This window comes from Peromyscus californicus, unplaced genomic scaffold (genome assembly GCF_007827085.1).
Source record: "Peromyscus californicus insignis strain IS unplaced genomic scaffold, ASM782708v3 Scaffold_24__1_contigs__length_46423439, whole genome shotgun sequence".
NCBI lineage: Eukaryota > Metazoa > Chordata > Mammalia > Rodentia > Cricetidae > Peromyscus > Peromyscus californicus.
The window spans coordinates 28,811,618-28,835,230 of NW_026294535.1; the positions used below are offsets into that span (position 1 = coordinate 28,811,618).

Consider the following 23,613-nt stretch of genomic DNA (forward strand, 5'->3'; position numbering starts at 1 on the left):
GATTCTTCCAAGATGATGAAGAAATCTGTCTTTCTCCTCATGGAACTGTTATGGCTAAAATTTAAGCACGATGTTGGCATTTCTTCTCCATTTTTACTATGAAGTAAAAAAGTGTTCATAACCAGAGATGCAGGATCCCTGTTGCCTTTTTTTTCCCCCCAAGACAGGGTTTCTCTGTGTAGTACTGGCTGTCCTGGAACTCACTCTAGACCAGGCTGGCATCAGACTCATAGAGATCTGTCTCCCCATCCTTAGTGTGGTTACCTGTATTTTCTGGGATGTCTCATGGTCCAATGTAACTGCTGAATCTGTAGTTAATCCAGAAGGGAAGGATGGATCAAGATCAGAAAGGTTTCCTAGCTATCTACCATTTTATAAGGATTCTTACAGTTTTAAATATGTTCTGTTTTATAAGATCTCATTACCACAGCCAGACAGCCAGGGCTACGTGGTGACAGGCATCCCATCTCAAAAACAAGCCAGGTGGTGATGGTGCACACCTTTAATCCCAGCAGAAGCAGAGGCAAGCCTCTCAGTTTGAGGCCAGCCTTGTCTATAGAGCAGGTTCCAGGACTACCAGGACTTCAACAGGGAAACTGTCCCCAAACCAAAACCAAACAACAAAAAATCCACCACCAATTTAGTGCTGTACTCTGGGCATGATGGTGTAGGCCTGTAATCCTACCTAGCACTCTGGAAGGTGGAGGCAGGAGGATCAAGTTCCTATGTAGCCTTCAGCTACATAGGAAGTTAGATGCCAGCATAGGCCACATGAAATAAATGTACAAAAACAATAGCAAATAAATGTCATTACCAAGACAGTTATGAAATCGGCTAGGAAACGGACTTCATCTTGGTATTTTACTGCCCTATATAAAATGATAGTACGCTTCATTACAAAGACAGAGGAATGCAGTCATTGGATACAAGTTTGAAAACATGCTTCCTGCGGTCACAAACCTACCAGACTGCGTTTGTGCAGCCTGAAGCTTGTTTTTGGCTAGATGGTTTTAAGTACCAACTTCAGTTAGTACTTGTGTCCGTGTTACATAGTTCGAAATCATAATCACTTGTGAATCTCTGTCCTTTGAAAGAACCCTGTTTATTTTTAGAAAGTCAATACAAGTTTCTCTATAATTTTGTTTTGTAATTCATACATTTAAACTATGGTGTGATGCTATGACATTGTAGCAAAGAACAGTCTGAACTTGATCAAGATTTGGATGACGTTGAAGAAGTAGAAGAAGAAGAAACGGGTGAAGAAACAAAAATCAAAGGTATTCTTTTCAATTACTTCAGGAGCCAGCAGTGCTGGCATGTGTCCTCTAGAGGAGAGCAATAGGAACTGTTCTCCCACTCTTTTCTGGACCCCTGTCTGTTGTTATCCTTTATCTCCTCATCCATTCCTGAGTTTAGTAACTGCGCTTTTGTGTAAGAGGAAGCAGTAAGCAAGGAAGACATGAACGTAGTAACTCATGAACATTTCACCCTACTGTGGAGTTAGAGAGTACCTAGCTGTGTAATACTAGAAGGGTTGGAAATGGGAGTTACTTGGCAATGCTTCTAACCTATGTTTACTATTTAATTATGTAAGAAAGCTGTCTTTAAAAATGCACCCTATTAACATCAGAAGGGTGTTATTAAATGTATGTGGAATCAGTGAAAGTTTGCCTAGCAGATAACGTGCATGAGGAGTAGTACTGGTGGGTAGATGGTCCAGGAGTACTGAGGTAACCAGGTGACTCCCTTTCGTTTTTAGCCAGATGTATTTTAATTATGAAAATACGGAGTTCCTGCCTTCTTTAGAATTTTTTTTCAGTTGCTATAATTGATGTTCCTAAATGCCTATTATTACAGCTGTGTATCATCTAGTTCTTAATTATTATTAAAAGCAAATTAGTCTCCAAGAATATAACTGAGAATGATTTTGTTACACTCTCAAGTTAAATGTACATACATGGAGTTTTCTGGTAAGTTGTCTGCCCTCAGGTGACTTGTCGAGTCTTGGGTAGTAGGCAGCATTGTGACAGAGCTTTGAGCTTCCCGAAACTTTAGAAAGGTGGTGAAACGCAAGATAACGAACAGGACTAGAAAAATTTTGTCCGTTGTGCTTGTGATAAAGGCCTAGAGAAATCCTGTACTTTAAATATCATTAGAAACCCGAACGTTTCTAAGTGCTGGGTTTCCTTAGCTTACTCCACACATTTCTACTTGTCATACCAGCATTTTATGTGCCTGTTAGCAAGACTTCATGATTGGTGTCCAGTGGAAACAGCAGAAACGGTTTCACAAATCCCTTTTTCAATGCCCCCTTTCTTTTTAAAAGCGCGTCAGCTGACTGTTCAGATGATGCAAAATCCTCAGATTCTTGCAGCCCTTCAGGAAAGACTGGATGGTCTGGTAGACACACCAACAGGATACATTGAAAGGTACAAGTTTCTTTTTTTTTCTACCCTCATTTATCTTTCTATAAAAAAACTGCTGACGTTTACCTGTGTCATCATGGAACGCTAATGTCTGTTAATAGCTAGTATAAGATTTTGGGGAGTTAAGAATGTAGAGCTCTGAATAGCTTAGGCCTTTTGACTTGGTTCAGGTCTGCAGGAAGTACACTGTTCTTAGCCATTTCTATGATTTGTTTAGAAATTGGTTAGGAATGTACAGAATTAGAAATACAGGTTCCTTTTTTTTAAAAAAAAATATGGGTTACTTCATGTGCTGCCTAACTCAGCTTTCTGATTTTAAGGTCCATGTCTACTGCCCTCTGTTTACTGGACACGCTTCCTGATTCTGTGTGTCTACTGTTGTGTTGGCCAGATTGTCCTGGGATGGGTGCTCATTGTTCTCTTTCTCCCCTTAAGGGATTGGAAGAAGTTCTTTGGGCTGTTACTTTGGTAGAATTCCTGCTTAGAGAGCAGACAATCTTCAGGGCTTATAGCAAGATTTCTGGAAATGCTGGGGTTTCTTTCCAGAGATGTTTAGTCTGAAGGTGGCTTTATCTTCCATGTCTCTGCCAAAAGTTGGCATCCAACTTTTTGTAGATGATTTTCTTTTCCACCATAGAAAGTATGATCTGGTTTTACTTGTATATTCTGCTTTCTAGTAAACTTGGAGTTGCTTTTCAGGAATGAGTGAGCCTTGTAGCCCGTTTGCACCCTCTGTCCATTTCTTAACTGAGGTTACTGTCATTTTATATTTTGTAGAATTCCTCATGTGTTCATATTTTCTCCCTTATTATTGCAAAAAATATTCTATGGAGTCCTTCAGTAAACAAATCCTTAATTTTTGTATTAGCAAATGGGTGTTTTGTTTTCCATTTTGTGCTGATGACTTGTGGATTCAAATTGTTGAGAAGTCTTTCTTAGTACCTGCATTCCTCCAAAGTCTAGCTTTGTTCTTGGTACAGATAAACATCCATCCCTTCCTCCTGTTCTGGTAAGTTCTTATTAAACCGTTAACTGTGAACCGTTCTTTTTCCATTTATACATGTCCACCTGTTAACATAGGAGGCTCTTTTGAATTGTTGACTTTGTGAGTAGCACACGGATTTCACTGGTCTTTTTGTCTGTTCTTGTCTTTGACACATCTGCTAGCTGTCGCTTCAGAGTGTGTGTTAACACGGGAGACAGTGAGTTGCTTCCATAATCTCGGCTCTTAAGTACAGTCTTCGTGTTGGTCAGGACATGATTCCTTTGTCCTTGTCTGACAGACAAGATGCTTCCTTCCATACTGTCCTATGCTTAAATACAATCAAGAAGCCAAGCTGCCTACACCTCTGTCCACAGGTTTGACAGGGTTCTCAGTTTTAACCTGGCAAGTTTGCTATCAGTTACAGTTCATAAATTGACAGGTGGTGGGGATCTTTAGTATCATCTCATCCATAGCCTTGTGTTGTTCATAAACACATGCTAGCTTTCAGTTTTGTGGTTTTCTTCTTAGAATATTGATTATATTCATTTCTGTATATTTTGCATATGATATTCCTGTTAATAAAGTATTCTTTTATATTGTATTCCTGCTTATATGGAGAAATGCTGTGTTTTTTTTTTTAAATGGTAGTGTATCCAGTAATATTGCTAAAATCATTGGAGTAATTTATAGCACACCCCCTCTAAGTGTATTTGATGTCAAATTAACCTCATCCCCTAGGAATAGACATAATTGTTAGTATGTTACATCATTTACTTGTGAGATAAGCTTATGTATGTGTGTATTTATGTATACAAAGAAACTTTTATGGGTTGTTAATAGCTATGAACCACCATGAGAATGCTGGGAACCTGGCTAACCCCAGTCCTCCAAGATCAGCAAGTGCTCCTAACAGCTGAGCCGTTTCTAGCCTTGTGTCCTCGCGCCCGCGCCCCCCGCCCCCCTTTCTGGGGGAACAAAAGAGTAGTCCTGGCTCTCCTGGAGTTCCGGTACGTAGACCAGGCTGACCTAGAATCCACAGAGATCTTGCCTGCCTTTGCCTCCCAGCTACTGGTAATAAAGAAGGGTGCTATTGCCCCCAGCTACCTACCGTTTTTTTTTTTTTTTTTAAATCTAATTTGCTTTGTCCAAGTTTTCCTTAGTGTCAGTTTTGGTTTGCTGTTTTCTAAACATGTATGTACTATGCTGTAGTTTAGGTTTAAAATACCCAGTTGTCTTGGTGTCGCTAATGTTTCTTAGAACTGTAATTTTTGTTTCTGTTTAGTTTTTTGAGACAGGGTTTCTCTGTGTAGCCCTGACTGTCCTGGAAGTTGCTGTTCAGACCAGGCTGGCCTCAAACTCAGATTTATTTGCCTCTGCCTCCTAAGTGCCTGGCTCTTAATTTCACTTCGGATTTCTTTTGCGTATTTCCATGGCTGCTCTCTCCCTTGTCTCTAGCCATGTATGTACTTACTTTAATCTGTCCATCATGGCCTCAGCATTCTCTTTTCTTATGATTAATTTTTTTATTTATGTGCATATTGTGGTTGCCCAGGGTGGCTAGACAAGGACAATAGATCCTCTGGAACTAGAGTTACTGGTAGTTGTGAGCAGTCCAACGTGGGTGCTGGGAAATGAACTTGGGTCCTCTGCAAGAGCAGTAAACACTCATCACTGAGCCATCTCTTCAGCCTCCCCTCTTGTTTTTGTAACTATTCTGTAAATACTGACTGGGGTTGGGGAGATAGCTTAGCAGGTAAGGCATTTGGTACTCCAGTGATGGAGTCCTGACTACCCGAATTGAATCCCTGGAACCCCCACAGGAGTGGGAGGAGAGAACTATCTCCAGTGTTGGCATTTGACCTATATGCACGACTCGCCAGCTGTCGAGTGAAGAAGACATCCTGACCAGAGTAACTCAGTGTTTGTACTGCACAAGCTGCCTTTATTTCTGTGTAGTAACTGTTCACTGTGAAAGTTTCTAGGAAAGATATGTAAAAACCATGACTTCCAGTTCCCACTGTAGACTGGTTACATTTTAAATCTGTTTATGGCTCTGTGTGTCTCTACTCTTCTTGTCTTTGTATTTTGTAGTTTCTTTGGCCATACTTCTTCCCCCCTAGCATTAAGACACATACTCTAGCTTTCTTATTTTATTCATGTATGTCTTCTATCCAGTAGTATAAGCTAAAGTTTTCTTTCTTAAGTTCAGCCTTTTGTTTTGAGATACGGACTCAGTTTGACTAATCTGGCGTCATGCTTGATATGGCTGTCTCTACCTCTCAGGGTCTGGGATCGTAGGCATGCATCACCACTCCACACGTTTTTTTAAAGGACGGCGTTTTTCTATTCGTGCGTGTGTGGTTAAGGTTGTTTTTAACACTTAAGCTTTTTGTTTTGTTACGTGTGTGTACTGTGCAAGCGTATGCACAGTGTGTGCGATTCTAAGGCAAACCAGAAGAGGGTGTCAGATCCCCTGGAACTGGAGTTCCTGGAAGTTGTAAGCGGCTTTACGTGGATGCTTGGAATCAAATGCTCTTAACCATTGTCATCTTTGTAGCCTCTAATTTTTTTTTTTTTTTTTTGAGATCTTAGAGAGAGAGAGGAAGAGAGAGTGAGCAAGTTTGAGTGCAATATGCATGTGCACATTGAGTGGAGGTGCCTTAATGGGACTCAGAGGTATGGAATCCCTCTGGAGCTTGAGTTACAAGCAGTTGTGAGCCTCAGCTTTATATGTCCTGAAAGTGAAATTATGTTTGGACTAACTGGAGCTGTCTTTATTTGTGACTTCCTTTGTTTATAGCTAGTTCATCCTCTGTAGTTACTTCCCTGGTCATACACAGCTGTGTTGATAGTGTATTGCTTATTGAATATTCTTAAGATGTGTATTGCTTACAAATACTGCTTTCTTTTCTCTTTCAAGGCCATATTCAATTTACTACCATACCTTATAGTATTACTTGTACTTTTTACTTAAATTGCTTTAAATAGTATGGTTTACCTCTTGGGAAAGCCTAATGCACCCTGTAAACGGCTGTTTCTCTCCCGACTGCCTGGTCCCAAATAACTGACTCAGAGGCTGAATATGAATCATAAATGCTTGGCCAATAGCTCAGGCTTGTTAATAGTTAACTCTTACACTTAGATTAACCCATACTTCTATTTATGCTTTTCCACGTGGTTCATGGCTTGTTTGGCAGCTGCCTGGTGCCTCTCCTGACTGCACCGTCCTTCTTCCCATCATTCTCAGTTTTGCTGTCCAGCTTAACTAATTGCCCAGCTACCAGCCTGTCAGCTTTTTTTAACCAATGAGAGTAATACATAATCATAGTGTAGAAAAGGATTGTTCCACAGCAGTGTCCAATACATTTATCTTGACCAGAAGCTTACACAGCATTCATTTATTGTGAAGTCAGTTCTTCAGACTACAAGTCTTTTTCTCTCTTGTAAACAGTGTTTAGCTTTGAAGACTGGTATAAATTTTATTCCTTTCCGTTTATGGATAACTTACTGTTTCCTTTGGAATTTTGTCTTTAATGTTATTGAATAGGAAGAGGCAGTAGTTGTCCCAGGGAAGAACAGAATTTAAAGGATTTCTTTCTTACAAAATGGTTTCCCCTAGACTGTCATCAACTTGCTTTCAGGCATCTTGTCCCAAGCTGCAGTTTATTCTGTGTATACTAATTAGACAGCAAACAGCTTAAAGTTGACTGTGGAGGTGTGTGTGTGTGCCTGCTTTCCTGAGATGGTTTTGTGGCTTGCTCTAAAATTTCTAGGGCTAATTTTAGAATGAGGAAGAAAGCCAGCAGCCTGTGCTACTTCCTCACTCTGCAGGGGTGTGATTTCACCTTTTCCATTTTTCTCTTTGAGCACACATTGACACACCCACAGTGTACAGGAGTTAGTTCTCCACCTTCCACTGCAAATTCTGGAAATCCAACTTCAGTCATCAGGCTTGTGCAGATTAATTGTAAGAATTAGAGAAAACTGATCTAGTTGAAAGTGTTAATTCTTTAATTTTAACTATTTTAATGGTTAGGTAAGAAGATTATTTTACAAACTGTGGATAGAAAATTTGACCTGGATTTTTAGGGTATTTCTTGCTGAGATTGTCTAAGATTAAATATGTCTTGCTTGCGTGTGAACTTTAGGGGAAGGGGGAAGGAAGGGTTTATGAATTTCATTGTGTGTAATTAAAAAAGAATATGTCAACCAGGTGTGTGGTTGTACACACCTTGTAATCCCAGCACTTGTGTGGTAGAAGTGGAAAGATCAGGAGGTCAAGGGTCAGCTTGGCTATGTCCTTGAGGCATCCCGTTGGCAATATCTAAAAAACACCAAATAAACCACATTGTGTATTATATCAGTTGTATCTCAGGTATGAAAATGCGTATTCTTCATAATATTTTCTTACTATAATTTCAAGTTCCAAATTAATTTAAATGTAGAAAGTGGAAAATAACCATTTCTGCAAGTCCATGTGTGTCTTCTTTGCCCTAGTTAAAATACAGACGAGGTAGCTGCTTACACACATCAAATAACTGTTGTTATGTCGAGTCAGGATGGCAGCTCCTTGTTTTACTCTAGATTGCATTTATTATTGAGACTGTTGATACTGAACTTTATTACAAATAATTAGAGTTGATTACTGTTGATTACTCGCTTTTATAATGAAAGGATCTATTTCTATTGAATTTTAAATTCCTTGCTTCAACTAAAACATACCCATTTTTTATGTTTCCGGTTTTTTTTGCTTTTTTTTTTTTTTTTTTTTGGTTTTTTGAGACAGGGTTTCTCTGTGTAGCTTTGCGCCTTTCCTGGGACTCACTTGGTAGCCCAGGCTGGCCTCGAACTCACAGAGATCCGCCTGGCTCTGCCTCCCGAGTGCTGGGATTAAAGGCGTGTGCCACCACCGCCCAGCCTTATGTTTCCCGTTTTAATGTGAAAAACTGTGACTTGTGTTTTTCTGATTTTTATGGAAGTGGTTTCTAAACTTTCAGCTTGCCTAAAGTAGTCAAAAGACGAGTGAATGCTCTCAAAAACCTTCAAGTGAAATGTGCACAGATAGAAGCCAAATTCTATGAGGAAGTTCATGATCTCGAGAGGAAGTATGCTGTGCTCTATCAGCCTTTATTTGATAAGGTAACGGTTTACACTACTCTTTAAAACTACCTCGGGAAAACAAACTTGGAAATGGTTTGATATTGAGATATCTGAATGGAATGGGTATTGGAGGTGTTTGTGGAACCATTAATAACTATTGAAAGTTGTGGTATTTAGTAATTAAATCTATGAGTCCTTAATCAGAAACCAATGGTTTTAAGCTTGGGTGCTAATGTTTTTACACAAGCTTTTTTTTTTTTCCTTTTAGCGATTTGAGATCATTAATGCAATTTATGAACCTACAGAAGAAGAGTGTGAATGGAAACCAGATGAGGAAGAAGAAGTTGCAGTGAGTACCAGTGGTGTTTTCCTGTACGTTCAGGTGGCAGGAGCATAAGGAGTTGTCACGAGTGCATTGATTGATGGCATGTGGTGTTATGTAAACAGCTTAGTAAGGTCTGGCTCTCAACCGTGTCCTTTTTTGTATGTGAATAACGCAGATGAACCATCCTTTAGCCTTCTATTGTAGTAGTTCGAGCTTTTTGTATTGTTTTCTTTGAACTCTATGGTGACTGTTGAAGATCCGTACAGTTTTCAAGTGACCTGCCTGTAGTCGGTAACAACAGCTGTGACATGTTAGGCGACCATTGCTTTTAGAGATGTAATCAGTACATTATTCTGATTGAATGTCAGGCTGAACATTGGGCAGGTCTCTGTTTGCTTTCTACGATGTTCCTGCAGCCCTTGATCTCTGCCTGGTGCCTCTTGATTTCTGTGGAACTGAAGTTCGGAATGAGGGCCGGCAGTATGTGCACAGTTACACCAGACCTTTGTTGATTGAGATTGAAAGTTAGGCCACTGTCATACGTTTATCCAAAGACCTAATATATAATTCAGTTGTTTGCTGTCTTTTTCAAGGAGGAAATGAAAGAAAAGGCCAAGATTGAAGATGAGAAAAAGGATGAAGAGAAAGAAGACCCTAAAGGGATTCCTGAATTTTGGTTGACAGTTTTTAAGAATGTGGATTTGCTCAGTGATATGGTTCAGGTAATTTAATTCATAAAACCACCTGCTTACTAAAAGAAGCCTGACATTTAAATATCTTTGGTTGCTAATTTCTTCAGTTGACTTCTTATTTATAGTTTTATATAGAAAGAAAATTTGTCTTTGATTAATCCAAGTATTTTAAAAGTTTAGTAATGAAATAGTATCTTTGTGATTGATTATCAGTTGGTTCTTCTCATAGTTCATAAGACCTTGTTTTCCTATACTTTAGTATCGAGGGAGGGTTGCTGAGAAAATACTGTCTCATTTGTGTTGCGCTAAAACTTGGGACTCCAGGGGAAACTGGCATTGAAAATAGGAAGCGATTTGACTCCCTCCCTGGGAAAGCAGCAGATGTTAACCTCCTTTGGAGCAGCTGCCTCGAGTTCTAGCCATTGATTGTCCTGTTGGGCTGATCGCCCTGTCTTGTGCTTGCTGGAGTAAACAGTGACCAAAGGAATAATCTCAGTGGGTGCTGACTGCATTCCTGCGATACCCAAGTAGAGAAGGAACAGTTTGAAAAGGCATATAATCAGGAAACATGGTTTTAAAAATGGCCTTTTTGGGGCTGGAGAGATAGCTCAGAGGTAACGAGCACTGACTGCTCTTCTAGAGGTCCTGAGTTCAATTCCCAGCAACCACATGGTGGCTCACAACCATCTGTAATGAGATCTGGCACCCTCTTCAGTATATATAATTAATAAATAAATAAATCTTTAAAAAAAATGACCTTTTTTAGACTTGCATTTTTCAGGTGGGTCCCTCAGTATGAGGCAGCTTCAGTGTAAACCATAATAATATGGTGGAGAAGTTTTAGGGTTCATAGTTCCTATACAAAACTTCACTGTAACAGATGCTTTCTTTAGTCAGGAGTTTTTGTATAGTAACAGAACATTGACCCTCAAGTGCCAAATGAGATACTCATTTTTATTTTAATTTATAGGAACATGATGAACCTATCCTGAAGCACTTGAAAGATATTAAAGTGAAGTTCTCAGATGCTGGCCAGCCTATGGTAAGAAAGAACTTCTAAATCAATACTTAGTTTTGTAATGTTTTTACAGATGAGTTTAAACATGATATTCTGGAGTTAGGGATTAGATACATGTCTGCTTGCTCTTGGTGCTTGTGGTTCTGTACAGCCAGTCAGTGATCCTTGATAAAGTGATAAAATATGACAAGGTAGCAATGTGTTCAGATGTGTGCCTGGGAAGGACTTCAGGTAGCTGGTGCTAAAGGGCTCCGTGAGGAGAGAGATCAGCTAATAACCCCTCCTGTGCCAGCTGTGGGCAGTGCTGAGTAAAGGCTCAAGAGTTTTCCTGTGTCGAGTTGGGCCTAGCTTCATATCTAAAAATTAGTGTCTCTGTGGGGATGGGAAGAAGGGGCACTTGGTCATTTATTTGGATTTACCTGCCCTAGATGATTATTTAAGTTGAAACATAGTGGTTATCTTATGCCTTTAACAGAGTTAGGGGTGTCCCTTACATTCCTGTTAGGATTGTGTTTCAGCTCGCGGAGAGCATTAGACTGGGATGCATGCTTATTAAGCCCCAGGTCAGGCTGTTTACTGATGCGTTGAAATTCATGGGCTGAGAACTTAACTCACTTTTCTTTTCTTTTAAAGAGTTTTATCTTAGAATTTCACTTTGAACCCAATGAATATTTCACAAATGAAGTGTTAACAAAGACTTACAGGATGAGGTCAGAACCAGATGATTCTGATCCCTTTTCTTTTGATGGACCAGAAATTATGGGTTGTACAGGGTGAGTTCATTGTACGGCTGTGTTTTCTGTTTCACTGTTGGCAGAGCTTACAGTATTGCAGTCCCTTGTGGGTCTGTTAGATTTGTCCATTGCCAGACACCGTCGTCGGTCATTTTCCTCTGAGTCTGGGAAAGAATACACTGTTTATTCACTTTATTCATATCATGTGTTATTGCTCGTGTAAATCTACAGATTTTAAAGTTTTGTTTAGAAAATTTTTCTGCTAACTAAGCCAATTATCCTGTAAAATTTTAGTTTGACATGAACGCTTCTAAAAAGATCTAGCAATCAAGTGTGTTAAAATATAAAATGTAAATATTTTGTTTCCTAAGGTGCCAGATAGATTGGAAAAAAGGAAAGAATGTTACTTTGAAAACCATTAAAAAGAAGCAGAAACACAAGGGACGTGGGACAGTTCGAACTGTGACTAAAACAGTTTCCAATGATTCTTTCTTTAATTTTTTTACCCCTCCTGAAGGTAAGTAGTGTCTTAGTTTTGGTCTTACCCACAGGTGTTTATTGTAAACATTGTTTATTTTTTTTCACATTTGGATTTCTTTTCTTAATTTTGCAGTCCCTGAGAATGGAGATCTGGTAAGTTGAGTTTATTTTTTCAATTTAGTATACATGAAATTAAAGAACTAGATCTTAAATTATAGTATGGGCTGGTTGAAGCTAGCATTTTTTTTCCCCTCCTTAAAAGGCAGGCTCCTTGTGGCACTGACTGGCCTTGAACTCACAGAGATCCACCTGCTGCCCAGGTGCTGGGATAAAAGACAAGTGCCATCATGCCTGCCGAAGATTTAGTACTGCTTTATGTGTATTAATTTCCTGTGTGTGTGTGTGTGTGTGTTCCACTTGTGTGCCTGATGCCTGCATGAGTCAGAAGAGAAATCCCCTTGAACTGGAGTCACTTACAGTTGAGTGTGAGTGGCTTTGTGGGTGTTGAGAACTGAATCCCCAGGTCTTCCGCAAGAGCAGCCAGTGCTCCTAACCACTGAGCCTTACCTGCTGAGCCATCTTGCCAGCCTTCTTTTCTTTTCTTTTCTTTTTTTTTTGGTTTTTCGAGACAGGGTTTCTCTGTGTAGCTTTGCGCCTTTCCTGGAACTCACTTGGTAGCCCAGGCTGGCTTCGAACTTACAGAGATCCGCCTGGCTCTGCCTCCCGAGTGCTGGGATTAAAGGCGTGCGCCACCACCGCCCGGCTGCCAGCCTTATTTTCATCCTCTCCCCCCAACAGGGTTTCTCTGTGTAGCTTTGGATCCTGTCCTGGATCTCGCTCTGTAGACCAGGCTGGCCTCGAACTCTCAGAGATCCACCTGCCTCTGCCTCCTGAGTGCTGGGATTAAAGGTGTGCGCCACTACCCGCCCAGCCTCAGTATTTTCAAAGGAAAATTGCCTTCATGTAGCAAAGTTGCTTTTGCCTTTTGCTCTTTAAACAAAAAGCCCTCTATCATATATAAATAGTCCTATTTATTTAGTATAATTTTGGTTTGTGTATATGCTGGCCTGTTAACTTATTTTTAGGTATTAATAACTTGCAAAGCTAGCACATGTAGATGACCACTTATCTACATGTGTAAAGTTTAAAGTGACAGGAGAACAGGGCTAACTCACGTGACAATGCTTCTTACAGGATGACGATGCTGAAGTTATCCTGGCTGCAGACTTTGAAATTGGTCACTTTTTACGGGAGCGGATAATCCCAAGATCAGTGTTATACTTTACTGGCGAGGCTATTGAGGATGATGACGATGATGTGAGTGCCCTGGAATCCTGCCCTGGGGCCGTTTGGGAGGGTTTCTGAGATTTATTGTTCTATAAAAGTAGGGCAGAGAAGAATTCATAATTCAGCTAATCCTTTGGATAGCTTTTCTCAATTTAGAAGTCTCTAGGATATTTGGATTCTTTTACTTTCACTTTTAGTTTTTTTTTTTTTTTTTTTTTGGTTTTTCGAGACAGGGTTTCTCTGTGTAGCTTTGCGCCTTTCCTGGAACTCGCTTTGGAGACCAGGCTGGCCTCGAACTCACAGAGATCCGCCTGGCTCTGCCTCCCGAGTGCTGGGATTAAAGGCGTGCGCCACCACCGCCCGGCTCACTTTTAGTTTTTAAAGATTATATATACAGTGTTTTGCCTGCATGTGTTCCTGCAGGCCAGAATGTCATTACAGATGGTTGTGAGCCACCATGTGGTTGCTGGGAATTGAACTCGAGACCTCTGCAAAAGCAGCCAGTGCTCTTTTCACTGCTGAGCCGTCTCTCCAGCCCCCCTGAAACAACCAGACCTCCTGAGTGTTTATGATGGTGTTTATATGGGTAGTCTAGACTCTAAAGAGATCTTAGGGGCTGCTTCAGCCTGTAGCTAGCACAGAACTGGGGAGTTTTCGCCACTTAATGGCATTTATGGTGGTGGTTTCGTTTTTACATTTGGTGTTCCAAACGATGGGTGTTTACTAATGTAAGTACTGAGTGTTTCCTCACTTACTGTTACTCATTCACACTTTTGCCTGTCTTCTTTTCAGTATGATGAAGAAGGTGAAGAAGCTGATGAGGTAATGTTTACCAAATGAGCAAATAGTTCACTGTATAACACATTGAGGAGCAAATTGAGTGATTAATGTAATCCGTTGCTATAATCATTCTGTGATTTGGGATAAATTTTATTTGGAAAATATGATTTTAGAATTCTACAGCCAAACAATGTATGTATAAGGTTTCAATAAATAAATTGCAAAACTCAGCAACATTTTTTTTTTTTATTTCAAATAATTTTGTTCTGCTGCAGGGTTATCAGCTCTTTGAAGAAGTCAAAAGCTGCAGTAAACTTTTCCAACGTTGGCTGCAGTAAATCTTTTCAATAAAAGCTGTCTGGATGTCTCAAGTTGTGTTGGGAAATTTTTCATGTTAGAAGCTTTCAAATTAAATTGTATTATCCACAAACTCTGTAATCATGAAAATCTGTTGACCCGTAGAGTAACTTGTACTAAAATTTCCATACATTGTGAGCCGAGTTTTCCTAATATGTACCTACTTCATGGATGCATTTTGAACTTTAATATAGGAAGGGGAAGAAGAAGGAGATGAGGAAAACGATCCTGACTATGACCCAAAGGTGAGCAAACCCAGCGCTGTTTCTTTTACTTTAACTTTGACTAAAGGGAGTCGGCCTTGGCTCTTTCTAAGGATTCAACATGTATTGCTTGGGTTGTTTTCTACCCAAGGGCAGTTAGAATTAGTCAGCTACAGGAGCTCTGGGGGCAGGAGTGCTCTGACCTTGAGGGCAGTGCTGGGTGGTGATTCTCCCCACCACCGTTACTGTTAGAATTTAATCCCTACAAGTCCCAGTCTACAATTTCAGGGTTAGGGGAATTTTAGGGTTAGTGGAAGCTGCTTCTCCCTCAGAGTCTGTAATAATTCGCAGGACTCATTTAAAACCTAGCATTTCCTTTATTTTATTCATCGACCATATGCTGTGGAATTTCAGGAAGGTGTTTAATTAAGCAAGTATAAGGGAAGTAAAATAGTATTTTGATAGGTATGAATTAGTCTGAATATAAATATCTTGGAAAATAAAAGGACAGATGATAATTGCCGACATGTCCAACATGGTGGTCTTTATTGCATACTTCAGTGACTTGCTAACTTAAGTCATGTGTCACTATCCCATGTCACTTGTTTACACCAGACTGGAGGTAGTGTGATAATAAAGAAGTGTTGTGTGACGAATACCAAGCAGGTGGGAGGTAGATTGACGTGTTGTTTTCCTTTGACAGAAGGATCAGAACCCAGCAGAGTGCAAGCAGCAGTGAAGCAGGAAGTCTGGCCCCGAGGACGGCCTACCCTGTAATAGCCTAAACCCGACTGTCTCTTACTTACAGCCTTATGTTTTGTACTTTCTTGGTAGACTCAGTAAGTTTTTAAAGGAAAGGAAATGGATATTTTAAAGACCAATTTGTTCTACCTAGCATCCCAACTAGAGTTCTGTCAGATATGTTGAATGCATAAATCCTTGCTAATGCATGTCCGTTTATTGCTGCAGCTTGGTTCTTCTGGAATATTTTCACCATATTGGAATACAGTTATGAAAGTCAGCTGTTGAGCATATTGTTTGGTGTAGCTGTTTGTTTCCTAAAGAACCAAAGTTGTTTGCAGCTGATAGAACAGGTTGGAGTCTGCCTGCATTAGCTCCTGCTTCTGTTACGTCGTTAGGGGATGATGCGGTGACTGACAGATTGGAGGAAAGGAAATGGTGGTGACGAATTTCCAGTTAAGATCAAACCTTCTAACAGATTATTAAGGGAGTTTTATATTTTATCATAGCAAGGTGAACAAACCCTAGGTTTTTTTGTTGTGTTTTCAGAAGTTAATCTGATAGTATTTAAATGTACTTTGAAAATTAACCTCCATTAATTATCTTTTCTTTGTGGTAGGGCCTACCCTTCTGCTTTCCTGGAAAGGATGGATTTACATCATTTGAACCTATTTTGAATTTTCTCGTTTGTTTGCCTAATTTTGTTTTTATAGCCTAAAATAAAAATGTTCTACAGTCTTAGCTCTCACAGGATGATGTCTCAGTTTGTACTGATGGAGGCTATTGCAGAGGGTTAGCTGGAGTTCAGGGATGCCTAGTTTTCCATATTGAACACCCTTGGAGGTGGCAATACTTCTGTGCTTTTAAAAGGGGGACAAGTAATGTGTGATCTCTTTTTTTAAAATTTTTTTTGGCTTCTGTGTTTCTGCTCAAGGATGAGTCGTGTGTCCTCTAGCCATGCTCCTGTTTGCTGTGGACAGTTACGAATGGGTAGTCCTGTTGATTTAACTACCTCACAGATATGTTAAGGCATACTGGGGTAAATCTCACAAACTTTCTCTGTCTTACTAAATGCTCAAAAAAAAAAAAAAATCAGGCCTTTGTACCACATTGCAGTCACACTAAGCTTGACTAATTAAACTGGAGAATGAAGTTTAAACACCTCTATTATAGGTCTGAGCATGTGGCTCCTATTGTAGTGGGGATGGATGAGATTAGTGTGCAATTTCAAGAGATCGATGGGTTGTTTTTATTTAGTTCCCCCCCCCCCCCACTTTGGGGTTTCAAGTGACCACATTGTAATAGATCCCAAAATGGTAATGAGGCCATTGCAGGGGAGGGTGACATTAAGTTTTAGATACTGAGAGCTACATTAAAAATACCTCAGGCTAATTACTGTTCATTGGGGGGAAGGAACTTTTCTTCACAGGGTATATTGATTGGATTGTACTTGGACAGTCTATCGTTCCTGCTGTTAATAAAATTTACATCAAGTTTTTTTTTCTTTGGTGGAGAGGTGATAGCTCTTTGTGAAATTTTTGTATTGAGGTCTTAGGATGGGAACACATTCTGTAGCTGACCTTCCTGAGATTTTTAACTACTGGAAATCCTTAACCAATTGCATTGTCTCCTTTATTTTGAAAATACTTTGGTTGCTTTCTATTAGATGGTTTGTACTATTTTCTGTAATCATAATCGTCTAAACACAGCTTATTTTCTTGAACATTCAAGTTTGTGATCTAAAGATCGAATCCCATTTTCAGTGGATTTGGAGAGCTAGTGCAGTCCCTCCCTCCCTCCCTCCCTCTCTCCCTCCCTTCCTGAGGAAGTAGCTGTTGCCAAAGGAACAGTAGCTGCTGCTTGTTGTGGAATGGGAGTGTGCTGTGTGGACATGGGGGTCAGTGTTCATTACGACATACTGTCAGTCCCCTGATGGGTCTCTTCCATTCTAGAAGTCTGAAATGTGTAATTTGAAATCCTTAATAAAATTGGATCTAATTTTATAAAATATACTGGTGATATTTGAAGTTTTTACAACTATACATCATTTCTTTGAAGATTGGAGAGCAGCTATTCTGCTCTGGAGAGCACTATGCCTGTTAAAATTCATTTTTAAGAGGACCTCCTTAGACATGTAAGTTTCTGATGTGAAGAGCAGAAAGAAATTCCATGGTTTATTCTTCATTGTCTATAATCATTATCTTTTGGACAATTCTGATTTTACATTTGCAATGCTTAAACTGTCCTATTCATGGGGTGTCAAGAAGTTCTCTTGTTTTCCATCCAAAACATGATAGAAGCCCTGTACAGTTCTTTAAAAACACAAACTCTTGAGAAAGGAATTTGGAAGACCGATCAAATCTGCTAGGTGGACAGAGTAGTCTCACAACTGAGTAGCTTACTCGGAATGTCTGGGAGGTGCCTTGCAGTTTGCTCAGATTCAAAGCAATGCTAATAGTCACTCTTCTGTATGGGAAGGTAGACGTCTTCATTGTTGGCGATGGTGAGTTAGCAACAGAAAAATGGAATTCTACCTCTTATTAGCTCATTTACACATTCACATTAGGAAGAAGACATTGGCTTTTATTTTTTTGTGTGCTTAAGTTCAGGTGGTGTATGTTAAGCCTTGAGGTAACTGAATTCAAAGTTTTTATATTACTGTTTGTAAGACAGTCTGAATTTGTGGGTTTATTTTAGTTACAGGCTAATCACATTGAAAATTACAAATGAAAACCGTATCTTGCTGTGCAGAAATAGAAAATCTAAAATATTTGAATGCTGTGATTTCAGGGCTTCGTGTGAGATTTATAGTTCATTTTTAATGGTTAGTCTAATAAGACAGCCTTTAATTTTGACTTTAAACCAAACACTATTTTTAGATTTACAGAATATATAATCCAGAAGAAGCATAATTTATAGGGACTTTGGAAAACATGTGCTATCCAGTTTTTAAAAATCCTGTATTGTATATATATCTTACATCCTATAAACTCAATTTTGTTTTAAAAGTGGTAACTGGCCACTTTAACCACCAAGTTTCTAAAAGTAAATGTATCTGGCAGTGGCAGAGTGGTTCTGTTATTAACAGATGTGTTATGTGTACTAGTTTACAAATCCAGACATTAAACTAACGTGGATTAGAAACAAGTTCTTGGATGAAATAAGGTTTATTACACGTTTTAGAGTAATAGAAACATTGGTATAGGAGTTACTTTCATTTAAAGATGCTGGCATCAGTTTCCCTCCTGATTTTCACATCCTGTTTCTTACTGACATCTAGTTTCAGGGTTTTCAGGTTCAAAATAAGTTATTGACGGATATCAAGAGAAATTCGGCACAACAGTTGAACGGAAATGAATCATTAATAGACTTTCAGTTTCACATAAAGCTCATGGTTAAGCTGCTTAAAATAGAGGCTGTGCTTTCAAACTACATTTTTAACTGAACAGGAATTGGGAACAGCTAATGCAAGGGACAAACGCAACAGTTCATGACGTTTCTGCCAGGATACAAACTTGGGGCTGGGATTTTGAAGATGAGCAGGAAATGTGTTCCATTGGCCTAGAGGAATGAAAAACTGACATACGTATGGGATAGAGGCTAGGGACGGTCCTAGGCAACTGGAGAGGACAAAGATTAGAGCAGGGGTACAGCAGAGAAGAGGTGAGCCAGGGGAGGTTCCAGCGTGGGTACAGCTGCTCCAGACAGTCAGTGCCAGGGATGGTGAGCCTGTGCTACATGAGATTTAGCCAAAGGAGGCTCAAGATTTCAGTTACTTTAATAACAATAGATTCCTTTGGCATTTTGCTGGCATTTTGTGTTCATTTACATACAGTCTTTTCCCTGAATTACTGGATGGAAAATTAAACATGGTATGCTGTTACTGCTGTATTTTTTTCAGTATGAAAGTATTCTTTAAAAGTTAAAAAAAATCTTAAAAATGCAATTTCAATTCATTTTGGTAATTATGTTTCTCAGGCTTGATTTGTAGTACCTATATGTTTTTGGATTTGTATGTAATTGAATAAGGCTTGAGAAGTTTTTCTAGGCTCATTATAGGTCTCTCCCTCATTTCTTAAAGGTGATGGGGGGTGTATTGCAGAGGACCTGGGTTCACATCCTACACAATGTCTTATATAACTCCTGTTCAAGGGAGACTCAGGGACCAGCCACTACAGACAATCTCATAAGCATAAAAGAAAAATAAATCTTTAGAACGAAACAAAAGCAGCCCAAACGGGAGGTAACCTTTTTCTTGGTTGAATTAAGGATTTTTAAAATGAAAGATACAGAATAATACATAAGTACAAACTGCTGATTTCCCCCCTAATAATTAGTATTTGAGCCATCTAGAAGTTTATTTTGTGATATGAATGAAAGTGAGAAAGGTGTAATTGTGTATTAAAACCATGCAATCCTGAATAATCTGTACTGTAGAGCTTTTAATGACCAGGTAGAAGAGGAACCCAGGTATTGGCAAGTCCTATTTGCCAATACTTTGATTTATATTAAAGATGTGAGAATTAATAAAATACATCTAGAACCGGATGTAATGTAACCGTAGAATTCGACAAGTTCTCAACACAAGAAAACTTAAAATTGATAGTTTTACTTTGTGAGCTTACTTTGGAAGCTAATTCTAGAGCTTAATGTGGCTTTAAAATTTTTTTTAAGTTTTTAAATATTTTATGTATGAAGTGTTCTGCCTACGTGTATGCCTGTACACCAGAAGAGGGCATCAGATCCCACTATAGGTGGCTGTGAGCCACCATGTGGCTGCTGGGAATTGAACTCGGGACCTCTGGAAGAACAGCCAGTGCTCGCTCTCAACTGCTGAGCCATCTCTCCAGCAGCCAGGTTTTAAAATGTTTACTTAGTGATTTCAAAGGCCACAGTCTTGCTTGGGTAACAGGTTCCTAGATACATGTAAATACTAAAGACTGGGTAGTATAGCTAGCCATGGCCCCACCTCAGTTTCAGAGTCAATTAACTTTAGAAAGCCCACGTCTGTGTGGCTTCTGTGGTCTGTTAGTATCCAGAGACGACAAGAAAAATGAAATGCATTTCACTTCCATCTTCAGCCTGATGTTGATCTGGCTGCCTTGCTTTGAACCTGTCTTACTAGATGACGGTGCCTTGGTTGGGTGTGAATTTGGACTTAGCATTTGGTGCTTCCAGCATTATGGGAAGACATTGGTTAAGTTTCCATTGTTACGGGCCTGAGTGGCCTCTCACTGTGTAGACCAGATTGGTCAACGCACAGGTCTGTCTGCCTAGCTCTGATGGGAAATAGGATTAGGAAGGAGCTCACTCAGGTGGAATTTAAACTACTTTGGAGAACAGGTTACAGGATTGGGGGAAGGCAGAGAGCCTTCAGTGTGGGTGGAGTTAATATTCATTGCCTGGAGGTAGATGAAGAGCTGTGCTTCCCAGCAACTCCAGTTTCTCTTATCTAATGGCCTCTTCTGGCCTAAATGCACTGTCATTAATGTCATACGCGCACAAGCACACACACACACACACCCACACACCATTCCCTGGAAGGAGGGAAGACAAAAGGCCATGTGCAGAGGTTTGGGGGTAGGAATTAGAGTGTCACAATGAGGGCTAGAGGGTGATTAAAGGTCTGGCTAGTACCTGGAGGTGGGGAATTGCTGTGCTAGAGATGTTCACTCCCTAGTACTTGCTGAGCATTTACAAGGCCCTAGTCCCGTGCCTAGCATACGGAAAGGGGGGTGGGGAGGGTGGTGTGTGCACGCACTGCTTGCTCCTCAGAATGTTCTGTGGGGGCGGTGCTAGGGAGCAAGCCTGGGCTTTAAACTCTAGGCAGCTGTAAGGTGAAATTGGAACCGCAGCCCTATAATACTCGAGAAGGCGTTCAGCTGTGCTATGCTAAGTGGTCACTAGGGGGCACTAGTTCACCAGCTAATAATGCAAAAAGCCTGGGAAGCGTTATCTTGAAAATTGACTTAGAAGTTAGAAAGTAAGAATTTTGAGGTTTTTTTCTTTCAGAAAATTAGGAAATGAGAACTCTTATGTGGATGAGGCAATTTGTTTTAAACACTGAATACGATTACCTGACATTTTCATGGTTTTAGCTTTTTCGTTTGTTTTTGGTTTTTTGAGGTAGGGTCTCTCTGTAGCACAGGCTGATCTCCTCATGACATTTTCCCTGCCATACCCTCCAGGGTGCTGACATATCTTTTTAAAGAAATTTTCGTCTTGGTGTGCATGTGATAGGAGTGGTATGGGGAGGTACAGTAGCTTGAGAGACCAGCCCCTTACCCTCTGAGCCGTTTACCAGTCCTTAGTATTGGCTCTTCAATCTTTTAATTACTCTTGCAGACATTGGGATGCTGGTATGTAAATGCCTCACAATATTGCTTAGAAAAAGACTTGTGGGGTTCAATTTGGATGGACTTAAGGCTTAGCATGAGTTGTATTCCATTTTAAAGATAGACCACATGCATGTGGTGTGACATCTTGAATTTTTACTTTTGAGACATTGCCTCTAGCCTACACCTTGAACTCACAACAATCTGGTTTGGCCTTAAAAAAAAAAGTATTGCTGTTACAGGTGTGAAGAAGCACCGTGCCCTGTGACCCTTACCTTGAAAGGTTTCTGTTTCAGTAAAGAACAGAAATAAACAATGGGCATAGTCAATTCGCTGCTATGCTGGAAGGTAGTACGTACTATAGGAAACATTAAGGGAGTTGTGCTGATGGCAGACTGAGTGACCAGTAAGGCTCCATTGGTGTGAGCAAAATGTGAAGTAATGGGAAGACTTTTTTTTTTTTTAAGATTTATTTATTTATTATGTATACAATGTTCTGCGTGCGTGTACACCTGCAGGCCAGAAGAGGGCGCCAGATCTCATTATTGATGGTTATGAGAAACCATGTGGTTGCTGGGAATTGAACTCGGGGCCTCAGGAAGAGCAGCCAGTGCTCTTAACCTCTGAGCCATCTCTCCAGCCTGGAAGACTCTTCTATTGAAAACTTAAGATGAATAAAATTAGGAAGATTTAGCCGGGCGGTGGTGGCGCACGCCTTTAATCCCAGCACTCGGGAGGCAGAGGCAGGCGGATCTCTGTGAGTTCGAGGACAGCGCGAGATCCAGGAAAGGCGCAAAGCTACACAGAGAAACCCTGTCTCGAAAAACCAAAAAAAAAAAAAAAAAAAAAAAAAAAAATTAGGAAGATTTTGCCCAGAGGATAATCAGGGTCAGGATGGTGATGGTAATAAGCTCCAGAGGTAGTTTGAGGAAAATGGGGTCTGATAAACGACAGCTATGTATATACAGGGGTAAGATTGGTGCAAAGCAGATGTGCCTGACACATTTGCAGTCTTTACAACACGCATTTAAGTACTTAAGGAAAACACTGACATACACAGGAAACCGGAAAGCAAGGTCGGACTTGATGGCAGAGCTGAACACCTTCGTCCTTACTCTTACCCCAACTGCTGTAAGCTGCCTTCATGTTTGTGCTCTGCAGACCCCTTACACATCATTGTACAGGGTGGTGATCATCAATTCAATCACCCATTGGTCCCTGGAACTGTTTAGATGCCATTTAGGTAGGGTATTTGGAGTCCTTACTGAGAGTGTAGTCTAGATGAGTGTTCTAAGTAGACATTTCGACTACAATGCAGTCCCAAAGCTCAGGGCTCTACATAAGAGCTTCTGTGCCATGATCCCTTACTATTTCTGTCCAAGGAGTCATTTTGTATACTTAATGATTCCTTGATTGTCTCTGGAATGTTAACTTTTTCAGGGTTCATTAAAAGCCCTATGTATCTCACTTCCCTGTGACTTAAGAGCCTTCTTTTAATACCAAAGAAATGCCCTTACTAATAAGAGCTTTTAACTTCATTAGTAGTCTTATTCTTTGGCACTAAGTACCTGGATGTACCAGACAGGTGGAAAACAATGATGTCCTCCAAGAAAAGTTGAATGAACCATTAGCAAAACTTTTGGTTTTTTCGAGACAGGGTTTCTCTGTGTAGCTTTGGTGCCTTTCCTGGAACTCATTCTGTAGCCCAGAGCTGGCCTCGAACCCACAGAGATCCACCTGCCTCTGCCTCTGCCTCCTGAGTGCTGGGATTAAAGGCTTGTGCCACCACCGCCTGACAGCAAAACATTTTTTAATGATTGTTTCCTACAGTGCATTTTCTGACAAATTATCTTGGGGCTTTTGGTTTTGTTTTTCTTAAAAGAAAAAAAAAAAAAAGGACCACTATAGCCAGTGAGGTGGTAATGGTGGTTGCTGAAATAAACAGAGTTTCTGCAAAACTCTGAAACTTAAATTTGCAATAATCGAATTCATTGTGGTCACTGTACATTGACTAAAGTCTTTAGTCAGAATTAAGTGAGTGCATTTGAAATCTGTGTTGGCTGTTTGGGCATTGGCAAGTAACTTAGGAAAAGAGTGTTTTATATTCTGGTAAACTGGGTTACAGTTCAGTCTGTTTTTCCATACAAATG

The 23,613-nt window shown here is 40.0% G+C and overlaps 1 protein-coding gene across 6 annotated transcripts in view; it reads left to right on the forward strand.

The window, feature by feature from the left end:
• The window catches only part of Nap1l1 (nucleosome assembly protein 1 like 1), a 28,754-nt gene extending 12,885 nt beyond the window's left edge, over nucleotides 1-15,869 (forward strand). The window contains exons 3-16 of one of the 6 annotated variants that reach the window (XM_052753358.1): nucleotides 1,192-1,277; nucleotides 2,327-2,429; nucleotides 8,409-8,550; nucleotides 8,780-8,860; nucleotides 9,430-9,558; nucleotides 10,499-10,570; nucleotides 11,180-11,319; nucleotides 11,652-11,797; nucleotides 11,894-11,913; nucleotides 12,955-13,077; nucleotides 13,840-13,869; nucleotides 14,379-14,429; nucleotides 15,094-15,160; nucleotides 15,748-15,869. In XM_052753358.1, coding sequence (XP_052609318.1) covers nucleotides 1,192-1,277; nucleotides 2,327-2,429; nucleotides 8,409-8,550; nucleotides 8,780-8,860; nucleotides 9,430-9,558; nucleotides 10,499-10,570; nucleotides 11,180-11,319; nucleotides 11,652-11,797; nucleotides 11,894-11,913; nucleotides 12,955-13,077; nucleotides 13,840-13,869; nucleotides 14,379-14,429; nucleotides 15,094-15,126 — 1,156 coding nt within the window. In that variant the 3' untranslated portion in view covers nucleotides 15,127-15,160; nucleotides 15,748-15,869. Of the gene's footprint in view, nucleotides 1-1,191; nucleotides 1,278-2,326; nucleotides 2,430-8,408; nucleotides 8,551-8,779; nucleotides 8,861-9,429; nucleotides 9,559-10,498; nucleotides 10,571-11,179; nucleotides 11,320-11,651; nucleotides 11,798-11,893; nucleotides 11,914-12,954; nucleotides 13,078-13,839; nucleotides 13,870-14,102; nucleotides 14,199-14,378; nucleotides 14,430-15,090 lie in introns of those variants that run through there. The other 5 variants (XM_052753356.1, XM_052753357.1, XM_052753354.1 and 2 more) reach the window with 5 other exon arrangements.
• The last annotated feature ends 7,744 nt before the right edge of the window (nucleotides 15,870-23,613 follow it).